General features: G+C 45.5%; 1 protein-coding gene across 1 annotated transcript in view; it reads left to right on the top strand.

The window, feature by feature from the left end:
• PAPPA2 (pappalysin 2) overlaps positions 1-18165 on the top strand; it is a 133999-nt gene that overhangs the window by 92644 nt on the left and 23190 nt on the right. Inside the window, exon 17 of the mRNA XM_035123579.3 lies at positions 16350-16518. Coding sequence (XP_034979470.3) covers positions 16350-16518 — 169 coding nt within the window. The remainder of the gene's footprint in view (positions 1-16349; positions 16519-18165) is intronic.

The raw sequence follows: 18165 nt of genomic DNA, 5'->3' as shown, positions 1-18165 counted from the left end.
AGGCACCTGGCTGATTAACCTGATTAACATTCCATGGCTTCCCTTTTAAATGTGTTTGTGTGTGTGGGGGGGGGTTATTGGTTTGGTTTAATTTTTGTTTTATTGTGTATTTTGTATTTTCCTGTTGTGAACCGCCCTGGGCTCTCCAGATGAAGGGCGGTATACAAATTAAACAGACAAACAAGTGATATTGCAACACCATAGTACAGAGCCTCTGTTTGAATTCCTCTGCTTGCGTGTAGCAGTGTGAAGCGTTCTAGAGTGAAGTAACCAGGAAGCTGAGCAGAATGTTAGGGTGGCTCCAGGCACCCCTAATTTTAGGTGGTGGGCTCGCTGTGGATCAGCATTGCCCCCTTTGCAGGCAGGAGTGCAGCCTTCACTTAGTGGCAGTGCTCAGGGAAAACCTGTTCTTCATTATTGCAGCTAAAGAAGCTGTGCATAGTGGTGAACCCCTGGCGCTTATGACACTCATGAAGCCACGTTCTCCCCTCTGGAGCGCTTTTTGAAAAAACCTGATTACAGAATGACAACAGTAAGTAGCCAAAGAAGATGTTTAAGCAGATAACTTGCCCAGTGCTTGGAAAGGATAATAAAACAGGCAGATATCTCAAATGAAGTTTGACAAGGAAGGCATGTAGAGGAAATCAGTGTCGGATTCAGAGATGCACATGTGTCTCATTTGAGGAGCAAAGGTAGGGGAAGCCACACTGGCAGGGCAATGGCAGTAAAAACAAAATCAGAATGCGTTTGTCTGCACCTTTAAATTCCTCCTCCACCTTGACTGGTAGTCCAGCCCGGTGTTTTTTATGGTTTCTGAGTGTTCACCAGATATTCCCCATCTAAAGTGAGAAATTACCTTTACAAACAAACAAACAAACAAACAAACAAACAAACAAAATCTATCTGGGACACGGGTGGCACTGTGGGTTAAACCACAGAGCCTAGGGCTTGCCGATCAGAAGGTCGGCGGTTCGAATCCCCGCGATGGGGTGAGCTCCCTTTGTTCGGTCCCAGCTCCTGCCAACCTAGCAGTTTGAAAGCACATCAAAGTACAAGTAGATAAATAGGGACCGCTCCAGCGCGGAGGTAAATGGCATTTCTGTGTGCTGCTCTGGTTTGCCAGAAGCGACTTAGTCATGCTGGCCACATGACCCGGAAGCTGTACGCTGGCTTCCTTGGCCAGTAAAGCAAGATGAGCGCCACAACCCCAGAGTCGTCCGCGACTGGACTTAACGGTCAGGGGTCCCTTTACCTTCACCTTTATCATCTATATCTATCTATCTATCTATCTATCTATCATTTATCTATCTATCTATCTATCTATCTATCTATCTATCTATCTATCATCTATCTACCTACCTACCTACCTACCTACCTACCTACCTACCTACCTACCTACCATATCTATCTATCTATCTATCTATCTATCTATCTATCTATCTATCTATCTATCTATCTATCTATCTGCTTTTCTCTTTCTGTGAATGTGACTTCTCCACGTTCTCCCTGAATGCTGTGTATTCGAGCGCGTATTCAGAATGCCATTGCATTCAGAGTAAGGGAATCAGTAATGGAAAGCCTATCCACAATTCATTTTTCAAACAATAATTGCAGCTCATGCTGGATGGTTGGGATGTATGAAAATGCTGTAGCAGAAATAATAATAATAATAATAATAATAATAATAATAATAATAATAATAGCAATTTTATTATTTGTACCCCACACAAATGACTGGGTGGAGCTGATCAGTCCACAGCCCAATGAGAGTCATCTGGGAAGTCGTAAGCCTGCGATGTCTCCCCTGGACAGTATGCAACTCAATTTCAGGCTTTTCATCTCCAGCTTGTAACCATTTTCAGTGATGCTCATATCTGAGCTTTCTCTTTCTCTCTCTTAGTGTTCTAGTATTAATATTCTGAAAGCATCACGGCATTAGTGCTGAATTTCCTCGGGTTTGTTTAAGTTATTTTCTTTTTATTGTTGTGAATGCAATTACACACAAAAAATTGTTTTTAACTGTGTACACAATTTTCTGGTTTCTAAAGTTGTGATTAGGTGTTCTGCAACCTCCTAATGATCATGACAATTACTAATTACATAAAGGTAGAGTGTAATGAGGCTGTATCTGTGCATTGCAGCAAGGCTGCCCCCCCTTTTTTGCTGACAGTCTCGGAATCTTTGATTTCTGCCTGACAGGTAGAAATTCTGAAGGTCAGTATTTCCCACTGGTGCATCTTCATGGTCACTGAGCCTCTGTCTCTATCAAACCCCTAGCAGTCAGGACGGGAAGCTGAATAATATATATGATGTGCCTATACAAATTAGACCCTTGCTGTATATAGTCCGTTTGCCCTCCTCGGGTGGGCGGTTACTGGGCCTCCCCTATTGCAGGCCAGATCATCCTCCTACCGCCGAATTAGCTAATGGCGGCAGGAATTTAGGGGGCATTCCCCTGGGCATGGTGCCAACTGACCAGGGCAAGGATAAATGCCTGGCCTGCAGAGCCTTTTGGCCTCTCACTTGCCGCCCCAGTTCTCCCACCCAGCCTCCTACAAATTAGGGTTTTTGCGGATGGTATGACCTTGGGACTCAGGTGGCGCTGTGGTCTAAACCACAGAGCCTAGGGCTTGCCAATCAAAAGGCTGGCGGTTCGAATCCCTGTGACGGGGTGAGCTCCCATTGCTCAGTCCCTGCTCCTGCCAACCTAGCAGTTCGAAAGCACATCAAATTGCAAGTAGATAAATAGGTACCGCTCCAGCAGGAAGGCCGTGCGCTGCTCTGGTTCGCCAGAAGCGGCTTAGTCATGCTGGCCACATGACCCGGAAGCTGTACGCCAGCTCCCTCGGCCAATAACGTGAGATGAGTGCCGCAACCCCAGAGTCGGTCACGACTGGACCTAATTTTCAAGGATCTCTTTACCTTTACCTTTTATGACCTTGTTATGGACAATGTTGGATTTAGGGGCCATGCAAATTGCCACCAGCCATTGGGGTTTTTGCCTCCCTCATGACAATAGTCACAACTTTGTAAAGTGGATAGCCTCTGCCTGCCACTCCATGGGTAAGGGTATCATGTTAAAAGGGTCTTGGAGGAGCTGGGGGCTAGGGCTATGCCATTCCACCAATGGGGACCGCTTGGGGGACGCCCCGATTTGATGTAGGTCATAGGTCAGCCCCCCCTGCTGGCTTCACCCTTAGAAACACTCCCAGCGGGCGGGTGGGAGTGACATGCGCAGTTGCTTACCTCAGTGCCTATGGCCAAACCTTCACATCTGTAGCTCACTAGCATGTCAACCTGGATAGCTCAGTTGGTTAGAGTGTGGGGCTGATAATGCCAAGGTTGCAGGTTTGATCCCTGCATGGGACAGTGGACTATTCCTGCATTGGAGGGGGTTGGACTAGATGGTCCTCAGGGTCCCTTCCAACTCCACAATTCTATAATTGTTTTCAGTTTTCTAAATAATCAAGTTTTTAAAATATGCTGTGTGTTGTCTAGTTACTTGCACCTTAGGGAACAGGGTGGTCCCGGGGCCTCGCCATGCAAAGCCAAAACAGACAGGTCCTCTTATCCTCCAGTGCTATGAAAATCCAGTCCTTCCCTCTCTTCCCCCTTTTTTTCCAATCCAAATGAAAAATCTACATTGGTAAGAAAACAGTTAAAATAGTACATAAGTGAATTTATGCTAACCTTCATCATTTTTAAATGTCAAAACTGTAGCTCTCCAGCTTCTTTTTTTAATGTAGAACTCTACCCTCTCAACAACATTTATTCCCCCCCCCCTAACAATATTGTTTCTGGATAGAAAAAAATGCTCACAATTACAAAATAGTGTGTGCATGAGTAAAATTTGCATTACTTGCTATCTTGACAAGTTTGCAGAATTTGGCTTTCATTGTGGCATAAATTTGAATTTCTGTTCGCAGTAAGCCTGCTTCATTCTCCATTTTTATGTCTGCAACTCTAGACTTACTTTATAAGCTCTATTAAACTCAATTGACTCTATTTCTTAGTAGACATTGGTTGCACTGGAAGGATGTTTCCAGATGGTGACCTTATATAGCAAATGAACACTTCAGATGTGATTTTTCTGTATGCACTTTAATGTGTAGAATATACCCGGGTCCCAAGTTGTTTAGAGAGATTTAATAAGTCAATAGTATTTGGAATTAGATTCAGAAGTAGGCAGCCAGCCCCTGGAGCTCTTTTGACACTAACAAGATATGATCTGATTTTGCTACACCTGTCAAAATGCTAGCAGCTGCATTCTTAACCAACTAAAGCTTTTGGACTGTCTTCAGACAGAGCCTCACATATAACACACCACAGTAATCCAATCAGGAAGTTGCTAGGGCATGGAGAACTGGCTAGACTGACCTCTGTCCAGGAGAGGCTGCGTCTCAGGAGCCGGATGAGCCAGGAAGATGGTATTCTGTGCTACAAGGGCCCCTGATGGGCTCACAACATAGAATCATAGAATCGTAGAGTTGGAAGAGACCACAAGGGCCATCCAGTCCAACCCCCTGCCGAGCAGGAAACACCATCAAAGCATTCTTGACATATGCCTGTCAAGCCTCTGCTTAAAGACCTCCAAAGAAGGAGACTCCACCACACTCCTTGGTAGCAAATTCCACTGTCGAACAGCTCTTACTGTCAGGAAGTTCTTCCTAATGTTTAGGGAATCTTCTTTCTTGTAGTTTGAATCCATTGCTCCGTGTCCGCTTCTCTGGAGCAGCAGAAAACAACCTTTCTCCCTCCTCTATATGGCATCCTTTTATATATTAGAACATGGCTATCATATCACCCCTTAACCTTCTCTTCTCCAGGCTAAACATACCCAGCTCCCTAAGCCGTTCCTCATAAGGCATCGTTTCCAGGCCTTTGACCATTTTGGTTGCCCTCTTCTGGACACGTTCCAGCTTGTCAATATCCTTCTTGAACTGTGGTGCCCAGAACTGGACACAGTACTCCAGGTGAGGTCTGAGCAGAGCAGGATACAGTGGTACTATTACTTCCCTTGATCTAGATGCTATACTCCTATTGATGCAGCCCAGAATTGCATTGGCTTCTTTAGCTGCTGCATCACACTGTTGACTCATGTCAAGTTTGTGGTCTACCAAGACTCCTAGATCCTTTTCACATGTACTGCTCTCGCCAGGTGTCTCCCAGCCTGTATTTGTGCCTTTCTTTCTTTCTTTCTTTCTTTCTTTTTGCCCCAGTGTAGTACTTTACATTTCTCCTTGTTAAAATTCATCTTGCTTGCTTTGGCCCAGTTGTCTAATCTGTTAAGGTCATTTTGAAGTCTGATCCTTTCCTCTGGGGTATTAGCCACCCCTCCCAATTTGGTGTCATCTGCAAACTTGCTCAGGATGCCCTCAGGGTGCCCAACATAAAATCGCTATAAAAACACACACAAAATATGTAATAAAAATAGGAAGAAAAACAAAGCAATAATCCCCCTCCCCCCCTGCCCATCTTGATTCCTACTCAGATGTACCAAATAATTTTTAAAAATTGTTTTCAGGATCACATCCTGTTCAAGGTTCATTCATCTTTCAGAGTCAGAGGCACATGAATGTGGAAGTAGGTTAACAAATTGTCACCTGAGGATCCTTTATAACAGCCAATGTTTGCCATCGGTGAACTTATTCTAGTGAACAAAATGCCACCCCAGAGCAGTGGGTGGTCATGCTGAATAAGTAAAATACTACTACTACTACTACTACTAATAATAATAATAATAATTTATTATTTATACCCCGTCCATCTGGCTGGGTTTCCTCAGCCACTCTGGGCGGCTTCCAACATAATATTAAAATACAATAGTATATTAAACACTAAAAGCTTCCCTAAACAGGGCTGCCTTCAGAAGTGCTGAATAATAACAAGAACATGAGCAAGCTACAGGCCCCCGTGCCTTCGTACCAAAGGCTGATCTTATCCTCACCCTCTCCTTTCCTTTCTTGGTATATCCCTCTCCCTCCAGTAGGTCCCACATTATCCAAACATTGCAGTTGATTTGAAGTTAGATCATAAAAAGTGTAGAGAGGTGGATGTGGGGAGGGGAAATGGAAATAATCAGCAGGGTGGGACCTGGAAATTCTTCAGAAAGGCCACTGTGGGTGAATGAGGATAGAACTAGGATGATCAAGAGTGTAGCTTGGCTGCAGGCCACCTAACATTAACTGGAAATGTATGCAGCCCTGTTCATATTTTTGCACCAAAATAATTCCACTGCCTGTGCCAACTAAACCCAAATTCTTTGCCCTGTAAACTCAACAGGCTGCACTCCAGCTAAATTATGAAAATCATCTTCATGTATGTTTGTGCTTGCAGAGTAAGCCTGCTCAGTTTGCATGATTTATTTTGAACACATGAAAAGGTTGATGGATCCTACGCCACCCAGAAAACCTTTAAAAAGGAGCAAGGCTGTAAGAGAAGATTCAGCCACTGCTCCTCTTGCCCCATCCTGTTGCAGCAGGCGAGACTCCACTTTACTCCACAGTATGAGAAACCTAAATGTAAAATGTTTGAAACTGAGCAGAGTTTGGACCCACTTGCTCCCACAAATGCAACCGTATAAAACTTTTTGTATTCTGCTTCCTAGCCAAAACGAGAGAAAACTTCAGGGAGGAAGAGATAGTAAGCAAAGCTTGTGGACAGAGGTCCCACCCTGCTGAAGAATTGAACCATTTAACAAACCCAAGGACATCTTCATGGTTCTACTCATCTGTTAGCTGTCCTGGGATATGCCGAAGGGTAATGCCAAAATCTAAAATGAAGCAAAAACTATGGTTTGCTAGTTAAGATTAAGACATCTTTTAAGACAAGTTTTTTGTTTTGTTTTTTACGTGGAGCAGTTTACTTCTGAAACATACACACACAATTATACCACTGATGATCATAATTTGGTCATTAGCAGACACTGAAAAAGTCTAGCAGTTGTATACTCTTCATTGAAAGTACCAAAATAGAGATTAAAAAATATACTCTGTTGTTGTTGTTGTTTAGTCGTGTCCGACTCTTCGTTACCCCATGGACCAGAGCACGCCAGGCACTCCTGTCTTGCACTGCTTCCCGCAGTTTGGTCAAACTCACGTTCGTAGCTTTGAGAACACTGTCCAACCATCTCATCCTCTGTCGTCCCCTTCTCCTAGTGCCCTCAATCTTTCCCAACATCAGGGTCTTTTCCAAGGATTCTTCTCTTCTCATGAGGTGGCCAAAGTATTGGAGCCTCAGCTTCACGATCTGTCCTTCCAGGGAGCACTCAGGGCTGATTTCCTTCAGAATGGATAGGTTTGATCTTCTTGCAGTCCATGGGACTCTCAAGAGTCTCCTCCAGCACCACAATTCAAAAGCATCACTTCTTCGGCGATCAGCCTTCTTTATGGTCCAGCTCTCACTTCCATACATCACTACTGGGAAAACCATAGCTTTAACTATACGGACCTTTGTCGGCAAGGTGATGTCTCTGCTTTTTAAGATGCTGTCTAGGTTTGTCATTGGTGTTCTCCCAAGAAGCAGTTGTCTTTTAATTTTGTGACTGCTGTCACCATCTGCAGTGATCAAGGAGCCCAAGAAAGTAAAATCTCTCACTGCCTCCATTTCTTCCCCTTCTATTTGCCAGGAGGTGATGGGACCAGTGGCCATGATCTTAGTTGTTTTTTTGATGTTGAGCTTCAGACCATATTTTGTGCCTCTCCTCTTTCACCCTCATTAAAAGGTTGAAAACTAATCTGCATTAACATGACTTAACTCGCCCTGTGTTGCAGCCCTGACATAAATCAGCTGCTCTTGTTCCCCCTAGGAGGTGAGCTTCTATCGATGACCACGAGGGAGGGGGATTTACCCCAGGACTATTGCATGGAGGGAAGTTTTTTTTTTAAAAACCGTCACAGAACAACCCCAATCCTGATCCACAGATGCTGAAATTTATTCATGCATTCAGGGCTGGCCCACCCAGGAAGCAAAGTGAGGTGACTGCTTCAGATGGCAGGATTCACAGGGGATTCACCCCTTATTCCTGATGTAGATCTTTATTCGCCCCTTCTTTCCTGGTGTGTAATGAGGGTACCATTTTGTGCTTTGCCTCAGGTGCCAAAATGTATTGAGCCACCTCTGCATGCATTTCATACATTATCTAGTTTGGCCCATAGTCTACCATGAAGGAAGGTAATATTACTGTAGACTAGAGGTGCTTTTATCTCTTGTAGTGAAAGGCGAGAGGTGTGTGTTTTGATGTTTTTTTGCTGTTCACTGAGAAAACGTGAGAGACAAGGATACTAACTGTCAGGGTTGTAGTGACTACTCTTGAGTAACGACCTTCCACATGCTTGTCTTTCAGACGTTTTTATTGGTGCACATTATTTACAGTGTAACGAACTGCTGATTCCATGTCTACCTGCTCGAGTCAGATTCCTGCACTGCCCCCCTCCGCGTTCTGGACCAACATAAAAGCCTCGGAACTGAGAAGCGCCTCCCTTTCCTCCTCAATTCTGGTGTCGGGGGGACGGGTCTTCTGTCTGACCGATTCCTGTCCTCTCTTTCCGCCTCCCTCTCTTCCTGCTTATGAAGCAGGGGCTCTTGGATGTTGCCAGAGCCCTGGCACTCCCTCTCTGTTTCGTGACTCCCTCCATCAGACCCTTCACTCTCATGACTGCTGGGAGATGGGCTGCTTCAGATAAGGGGGGGGGTTCTCTATAAGCCCTCCCCCTTACACTAACCCTTAAGGCTACTGTGAGGGACAGGGGATATCGCGAAGTCCCTCCCCTCCTGAGTTCAAGCCCGTCCCCGAGCAAAGGGGAAAGCAGGGAGAGTTCCGATTCCAGTGGGGAAGCAGGAAGTCGTGTCCGAGGCTCAGGCAAGGTAGAGGAGCCAGGGTCCCAGGTGGGACAGGAAGGGGCAAGTAAGGGGGGAAGACCCATCCCCCAACTCCAGAATTACGCAGGAAGAGGAGGGGCAAGAGGATGGGTCTGCCAAAGCTTTTGTGTTGGAGAAAGACGCGCCAAAAGCCATTAGGAGGTTCTGAAACCGACTGACAACATCGCTCCGTGTAAATAGCAATGACTTGAGCACTGTAAATACGCAGCACCAATAAAAGAATAAAATGCAGAGCTGCGTAGCGTCGTTACTCTGAAGTAGTCCACTCCGGCCACTGTGACAGCAACCTCCTAATCATTTTTGGGCTACTTTGGAGTTGCCGGGATGAGCGTGTCAGAGGCGGAGAAGTGGCGGCAGATCGCTGAGCAAGCCCAGCTAGAACTGCAACAGCTGTCGCTGCAGGCGCAGGGAGAATTGAAGGCAGCTAAAGAGGAGACTAAGAAGGTCCAGGACGACCGGCTACAACTTGCGGAACAGGTGAGAGAGCTCCAGGAAAAAGAGCAGCATTTAAGGGCGGTGGCGGTAGACCTCCAAAACAAGCTGGATGCAGAGAAAAACAAGGCGGGAGGGGCACCCCAAGTCCAAGTGCTGCCAGGAAGGAGAGCCGGGACCCTAGTAAGCAAGTTCAATGGAGACCCGAAGGAGTTTCAGGGCTTTGAGACTGAGATTGTGTATGCTCTTGAGCTGCACCACGATGAGTTCCCTGATGATGAGCACAGAGTAGCGTTTATTGTGGAGCACCTTACAGGGGCGGCCAGGGAGTGGCTAAGACCGTTAATTGCAACAAGGAATCCTTGCATGAAGAATGTCAAACTATTTCTAGAAGGTTTGAAAACGATGTATTCGTCCGATAGTCATATGGACCAGACTAAGGAGGAACTTCATAATTTACGCCAAGGAAATATGACAGTTCGCGCGTATTGGGCGAAATTCACCATGCTGGTGCACAGATTGGGGTGGGATCTGGAGTCTGCCCCAATGCAAGCGGCGTTTTACTTGGGGTTGCATGAGGAGGTGAAGGAGAGCTTGGGAGGGGGGTGGATGTGAGGGACAGGGGATATCGCGAAGTCCCTCCCCTCCTGAGTTCAAGCCCGTCCCCGAGCAAAGGGGAAAGCAGGGAGAGTTCCGATTCCAGTGGGGAAGCAGGAAGTCGTGTCCGAGGCTCAGGCAAGGTAGAGGAGCCAGGGTCCCAGGTGGGACAGGAAGGGGCAAGTAAGGGGGGAAGACCCATCCCCCCAACTCCAGAATTACGCAGGAAGAGGAGGGGCAAGAGGATGGGTCTGCCAAAGCTTTTGTGTTGGAGAAAGACGCGCCAAAAGCCATTAGGAGGTTCTGAAACCGACTGACAACATCGCTCCGTGTAAATAGCAATGACTTGAGCACTGTAAATACGCAGCACCAATAAAAGAATAAAATGCAGAGCTGCGTAGCGTCGTTACTCTGAAGTAGTCCACTCCGGCCACTGTGACAGCTACAATTTTGTTTCCATCCAGTTTACCAGTAAATACCTCTCCTCTTTCCTGCTCTGCTGCTTGGAATCCTTGAATCTCCTGCCATTGGCAGATAATGTGAAGCCTTTGGACTAATTTATTGCCATCTTCCTTGGCACCTAAACCTGGCTACTGCTAATACCCACTTGGGGGAGGGCCAGTCCCCCTGCTGTATGGATTGTGATGTTTTCAAGATTGATGTTGAGGCCTTCACATCAAACACAGCCCTTGCAGTGCCTCATATGTCTTCCCGAAGCTTTCAAATTTTGCCCTTTAAATGTTGGGATTTTTTATTAAAAAAAAAAACCCTTAATTTTTTTTTTTTCCTTTGGCTCCACTGCTAATCCTAAATAAATGTCAGTTTTGTAGGATCAGAAGAAGTGGTCGTGGCTCTGTTACAAAGGAGGGTTAAGAGCAAGTTTTTAAAGTCTCTCTCTTCCCCCCACCCCTTGCTTCATCCTTTCCCAGTACCTCTCAGTAAACTGGCTGCTTAGCTGGCTATGTGAACAGGTACTTAACTCCCCTCCCTTCTCCCCATACACAAGCACTCTGTTTCAGGGTTAGGTAAGGACAAGTGTATTTTGCAGGCACCTGAAGATTGAACTCATAAGGCTACAAGTGTGATTGAACTGGAGAGTCCCTGCTTCAAACCTCCCTATATGATTGCTTGTGTACCCCACCCCACTCCAGATTTTCCCAGCTCTGGGGCGCCATAACTTCAGAATACTTGAGAGTCAGAGCCTGGCTTACATGTAGATACTTTCTATATGATGAGCATGACATGCAGGCAGGATCTCTGCCTCTTCCTCCTCTGCAGCCTCCGAGAGGTGCTTTGCTGTGAGCCTTTGTCGATGGGCAAAGTGCCTTCCTGGAAGGCGATCATGAAAAGGTCGTCCCAGAGCAGAGGTGCTTTGCTGCGCCCCTTTGATGATTGCCAAAGCGATCCCAGAAGACAGGGTGCCAGCCTTAAATGAGACATTCCGGGATCCATTTAAAACGGGGCAGGGGCAGGGTATGTAGGAATGCTTGAAGAATCCGATCCTTGCAAAGCCTAATGCAAACTACCTGATCTGGCCGCTCAGACTAATGTGTAGACCAGAATTCAGCTATCCCTTTGGATTTCACCTTTCTCTGAATGTTGCGATGCCGTTCTTGGCACAGATAAGTATCACAACGCATTTATAATGTCTGTTTTCAGAGAAAGTATGTTCCAAAATAGATACTTAATTGCAGTATTCTCTCTCTCTCTCTCTCTCTTTCTGTGTGTGTGTGTGTGTGTGTGTGTGTAATGGCAGATTAAAGCAGAAATGGGACAAAGAGCGAACACATTAGAAAGTGACACATCCTGGAAATAGGCCAATGGGTGCATCTTTACTTACTTTTTATTTTTCTAATGATGTTTGTAACATTCAGCTAGGATCTCAGATATAATGGAGTTATTTTAATTTATATTGAAATATTTCTAAGCTGCTTTTCTGGACCAAGACAGCAAGCCAAATGCAAGCATAAGGATGCATTAATGTAAGGCTGCAAACATTTTAAACCCAAAATGAATCCAACGGTACATTAAGATCAGCCAATGCAGAAACACATTTCTAGTTTCTTAGGGAGCTAGGTTTCCGTTGACTGTTTCCATTCATATGGAAGCAGGTCTGCGAAGGAACAACAGTGCCAACCAGTGGCTATATCAGATTCCCATGGTGTGTGTGTGTGTGGGGGGAATGTTTAGAAGTCTTTAAGTGAACATTTTGAACTTCTCTAACTCTACTTTCTGAGTCTGACGAGTCTGCAATACTTGCAACTGGGTAGCTTAGGTGGAAGCTGGTTTCACTCCAGGACTCCCAGAGCCCCTGGTTCAAGAAAACAAGCCACAGTTGAGTTTCCTGACTCAGAATGATCCCCCCCTTGACATGGGCATAGCCGGGGGGGGGAGCTGCCCCCCTAAATCAAGTAATCTCAGATAACTCGGTTCACCCCCCCCCAACATAAAGCCTGCCCCCACTAATTAATTCCTGGCTATGCTCATGCCCCTTGATGCGCTTGATGGGGTGGGGGGTAGAGAATAAGAACACAATCTAAGAAATAATTTGAATATGTTCTTATTAGTTTCTAAGTTTGTGAGGGCTTAGGAAGGATGCTATCTGGTAAATGTACCAATGGTCCAACTTAGATCCAGTAATTGGGGCCAGTGCTTTTTTTCTGGGGGTACTCAAGAGTACACATTTCCCCCCCAGATGTCAGAAGTGTGGCATTTACCGTAACAACTTCATGGTGAGTACTGGCTTCTTTTTTTCTTAAAAAAGCAGTGGGGGCGGGAGTCTCGTCCCACAGAAAGGAACCAAATCTTGGAGAGAGTACCTTCGAATTATCACTGCTTGCAGCGCATATTCTCATTGTTCGTGTTCTCCCAGTCTCTTACGCCAAAAGAGTTTGGTGAAATTTTATAGTGCTTCAGACAGAATTTGCAAAAAGCCAAGTCTCATACATATGACCAACAGTGTTGTAAGACACATCCCTATGTGTTGCAGTTGCTGTTGTGGCTGCCTGTTGAATAGTGCCTGCGACTACGAGAATCATACCTGGAAAAAATTATTTAAAAACTGTAAAACTTGAAAGGATCTTTGCACATCTACAGGTGGACTGAAGTAGCCTTTTCCCCTCTGCAAAGTGGAAAAATGTGTATGATTTCACTTGATTGCCTAGAACAGAAGCCGTTCGGCTTTCTGGTCTAGTCAATTTACACCTCATTTGAAATGTCTGGGGCTAGAGCAGACTTCTGAATCTGTGACCTCTATCATCCATGTATGGCATCCCACAAGAGATGCAAGGAATCTCCTGACTCATAGACAGTGTTAGACTTGGTGGCAAATAAGTTACTCTGCCTAGACTAGGTGGAATAGCTGCCTTGTTAAGAATTAATAGGAAAACAGGAAGGCTTTTTTTGCTCTGGAGAAGCTCCTCCCATTTCTTCCTATCCCGTTACATTTGTAGTTATAAAGCTACCAATGATGGATTAATGCTAATTTTATGGTACTGGAGCGTGCCTCATTGCTCTTAAAAATGATCAACTGTGCATAATTGGCTCAGTGAGTGGATACTTTTATTATTAGGTTTTCTCTGGTCATCAGTGATGATGGCCGACATAACCAACTGGTCAGAAAGTTTTTGAGTTACTTTTAGTCATTGACAAGGATAAAACCAACAGATTTTTCTTCTTGAAAAGTGTTCAAACTTAGGCAGCATTATTTTAGTAGTGCTTGATGCTCTTGGTGTATTTTCTGGCAGAAATTTCACTTTTCTTTACCAGAAATATTTGACAAGCTGGACAGAATTCAGAGATGAGCCACAGAAATGAAAAAAAAAGGCCTTGAGAGACTGACTTGATTAAGGCTCTGTTGTAAGACTCAAAGCTCTAGAGTTTTAGGTTGATGGAGGGAAAGGGACGCAGTAACTGGCTGCATGATTTCAAATGGTTTGAAGAGAAATACAAGAGGGGGCCTTGTAGGGAAGGATGCAAAGAGGAGTGGTTTCTTTGTGGGAATGTAATATCCCCAGGAAGCATGAGTCTCAAGCAGGCAAGGAGACATCTCCACTGGAATGTCTAGGGGACATAAACGTTGCACCCCACACTAAGGAATTCTGCACCTGTGCAAATTCAAATTCTGAACAACAAAAGCTGAATTCTGTGACTGGTATAAATTATGCAAGACAAGCAGATTTGCCAAGATGTCTTGAATTGATATATATCTACTTTTTATTAATTCTGAGGGTTTTTTGGTCTTGGAAATTTGATTTATGGGGATTTCTGTGTAAACCGACCTAATCTGTACTTCTCAGATTAAAGTGCAGATCAGAACGTAAATATCTTTTGGATTGTGTATCTCTGAATCTTGTAATACACTGCTCAAAAAACATGCCAGAATGCATTTAAATGTGCATTTTAGGATAAAATATGTTGAGTTAAATAAATATGAGAAATATGTTAGAACAAAATACATACTTTTTTGAATGGATTTTTAAAACATCACAGATGGTAGAAACAATATAGAATGGACTTAATGAATGAACACATGTAGAATTGGCATGAAGTGGAAATAAACTGATCCATTCATCCCGAGCCTTGGGAAGGGGTGATGAGCTATGCCACTTGGACCTGTAAATGTTCAGCAGCACTTTTTCAGCCTGCTCTGATATATATCCAGATTCTCCAAAATCCAAAGAAGCAAGTTAAAGGAAAACAATTCAGTTAGAAACCGTATATCCAAAAGGCACATGATCATATTCTGAGTAAAATATGTGATGCGTTTCATCTTCCCTTCAGTGGTTTTCATAACTGAATACAGTTAACAAACAAGACCGTGCCAGCCTCCCTCAGCGGCAGCAAGGGAATATTGATTTCCTAATTTAGGGTTCAAAAAAACCAGGGATTGCCTTATACATGGAAAAATACTGTAGCTCCTAAGAATGTGAGTTGAGATATGGGGAATCCCAGGGCTTTTTCAGACTGTTGCTATTTTCAGATGGCATTGAATTGTGTGCCACATAATCTTATGTGGCACTTGGGACCTGAAGCAAGTGTTGTTGATTCGATTTGGAACCGTGAACATAGTGTAATCGAGTTCAATGTGTGTGCAGACTGACAACTGGGAAAATTAAATAAATAAATAAATATAAATAACAAAGCTGCATTTGACTTCAAAAGAAGAAGGTTCTGTAAAATGAGGGTATTGTTAAAAGGAAAGTTGAAAGGCAAAGTCAAGAGGGTCAAATCTCTCCAAAATGCTTGGTAGTTGTTTAAAAGAAGCTCAGCTAGAATGTAGACCGCAGACCAAGGAAGGTACCACCAAGGCCAAGAGGGTGCCTGTGTGTGTGAGCAAGCAATCAAGTAAGTGATTTAAGCCAAGAAGGCTTCCTTTAGAGAATGGAAATCTTGTCCAAGTGAGAACCGAAAACTTTGGCACAAGGAATGCAGGCTAAATTTGAGGAACACATAGCTAAAAACATAAAGACAAGCAATAAAAAGACATAGTGACATAGTTTCTCTGTAGCAAGAGATTGGCAAGGGAGGTGGTTGTGCCTTTGGATGAAAAGGGAGTCAAAGGATGCTTAAGGAGATCACAGAACAAGTTATTTGCACCTGTCTTCACAGGGGAAGATACAAGGCAAATTCGTGGTCCTGGAGAAGCTTCCGCGGGAAGGGAGTCTGAGGAAACGAGCATACAACTTCTCCTAAAGAATAGTGGGAACCGTATTTCATTAAGGCTGCTGGGAATTGTAGCTCTGAGGAAGAAACTACAGCTCCTAGGATTCTTTGGGGGAAAGTCATGTGCTTTAAATGTGTGTCGTTGCTTTGCCCCCTCTGCTCTGTTGACTCCTCCTTTTGTTCCCATTTGCTTAGAAGCAACACGTGCTTCTTCCTTTTCAAACATATTCTGGCTTTATTCTCCCTTAGCTCGCACTTCATGTTTCCTGTTCTGTAGTCAAACAACTACAGAACAACTAATGGCAGATTCAGTCCCCCCCCAGTAAAGTACTTTGCAATCGGTTTTTAAGCAGCTAGCCAGTTGATCACCACTCTCTTTTGCAAAGGTTAAAACAAACAAAGACACCCCCCTCCAAATAGTGCTGCGCTATGCAGTGACATAAGGGACCCAGGTGGCGCTGTGGGATAAACCACAGAGTCTAGGGCTTGCTGATCAGAAGGTCGGCGGTTCGAATCCCTGCAACGGGGTGAGCTCCCGTTGCTCGGTCCCAGCTCCTGCCCACCTAGCAGTTCGCCAGAAGCAGCTTTGTCATGCTGGCCACATGACCCGGAAGCTGTCTGTGGACAAACGCCGGCTCCCTCGGCCTATACAGCGAGATGAGCGCCGCAACCCCAGAGTCGGACACGACTGGACCTGATGGTCAGGGGCCCCTTTACCTTTACCTTTATGCAGTGACATAACCAGCCTTTCCCTGTGTTTTTAATTCCCCTCCTAGAAAGTTCCTGAATATTCAGTGTCTAGAAAGTGGCTTCTGGGAAGAAGGAAGCTGTGTTCCAGTGCTGTGTAAGCCACCCCCACCCGTCTTTGAGGGGATATACAACTGCACAAATGGCTTTGAGCTTGACAGCCAATGTGTTCTCAACTGCAGCCCACAGAATAAGAAGGTAAGGATTGCTCAGTATATTGGCTGATTTACTAAATAACCCAGAGCATCAAAGATTTCCATTGAAGGGCGGAAATAGCAAATTTGACAGTTCAACATTTTGGCTGCCTCCTTTTGCCTTGCTTGCTGCTATTTCTTGAGCAGGGGTCGGCAACCTAAGGCCCATTGGCCACCAGTGGCCCACAGGGATCATTTAACCCAGGGGTCCCCAAACTTACTCGGCTTCGGGCCAGTGCCTGCAGCACCAATTGGGCGGGGGGGGGGCGTGTGCCCATACGCGTGCACACACACTATTTCTGGCACACTTCCGGGTTGGAGGAGCACCGGAAATAGCTTGTGCGCATGCGCATGGGCCTCCTCCGACCCGGAAGTGCGCTGGAACTGACGCGCATGTGGGCAAGCTATTTCTGCCGTTCCTCCGACCCGGAGGTGGGCAGCCGCGCTGCGCTGCTAAGAGTGGGTGGTGGCAGCGGGCAGCGGGGGTCATTGCAGGCCGGATAAAAGAGGCCTTTGGGCTGTAGTCTGGGGACCCCTGGTTTAACCGGTCCATGAGCCACCCCTGAACCAAGCCGCCTGCTTGGCGAGTCCCCGTGCACTGGACTAAATCAGCACAGCACGGCGCGGGGACTCGCTTCTGCGGTGCCGGAAACCGCGCCTGCGCAGACGCCAGAAATCGCGGGCATGCGTGCTCTGGCCCACGGAAGGATCTCCGCTGGAGTGAACTGGCCCAGGCAAGGTAAACCTTGCCAACCCCTGCTCTTGAGTTTGGTTTTATTTTGTTCTAGATAGAGAAACGGAGAGAAGGCGCAGTTCAGCCTGTGGAAACGGGAGCAGGGAGGTATTTAGTTCCTGCTTCCCCTGGAATGGATTTCTTGCACTGCATGTACAAATTCAGTTCGGTGAACTGCTTATTAATTCACCTAGAATACTTCTGTCCCTAGTTTTATGCTCATAATCACTGATAAGGATTCTGGATAAGATCGAGGTGTGTGTTTATTTCTTTGTTTGCTTGAATTATTGGTAGGCAGCTCAGCATAACTAAACATCATAGTGGTGAACAACAATACAAAAAAAAAACATATGAACGGATAAAAAGCAGTTATCTATCTATCTATATAAATGCTTGAAAGTTAATAGAGGATTTTAAGAAGAAAAAGGGACCCAGGTGGCGCTGTGGGTAAAACCACTGAGCCTAGGGCTTGCTGATCAGAAGGTCAGCGGTTCGAATCCCTGTGACGGGGTGAGCTCCCGTTGCTTGGTCCCAGCTCCTGCCAACCTAGCAGTTCGAAAGCACGTCAAAGTGGAAGTAGATAAATAGGAACCGCTACAGCGGGAAGGTAAACGGTGTTTCCATGTGCTGCTCTGGTTTGCCAGAAGCAGCTTTGTCATGCTGACCACATGACCTGGAAGCTGTACGCTGGCTCCCTCGGCCAATAATGCGAGATGAGCACGCAACTCCAGAGTCGGTCACAACTGGACCTAATGGTCAGGGGTCCCTTTACCTTTATCTTTAAGAAGAAAAAAGAAAAGTCTGTTATGTTGGAGCTTGGCTAAGTCCACTGGGCAGTGTTTGTTCCACAAGGAAGGTCCCACTGGAGCCAGTCTGAGATGCTACAGAAAGGACTTACGATGCACGTGCTACCACAAA

This window comes from Zootoca vivipara, chromosome 7 (assembly GCF_965207765.1).
Source record: "Zootoca vivipara chromosome 7, rZooViv2.hap1.1, whole genome shotgun sequence".
In the NCBI taxonomy this organism is placed as follows: domain Eukaryota; kingdom Metazoa; phylum Chordata; class Lepidosauria; order Squamata; family Lacertidae; genus Zootoca; species Zootoca vivipara.
The sequence above is the reverse complement of the archived record's forward strand: the minus strand, read 5'-3'. Positions and strand labels throughout refer to the sequence as shown.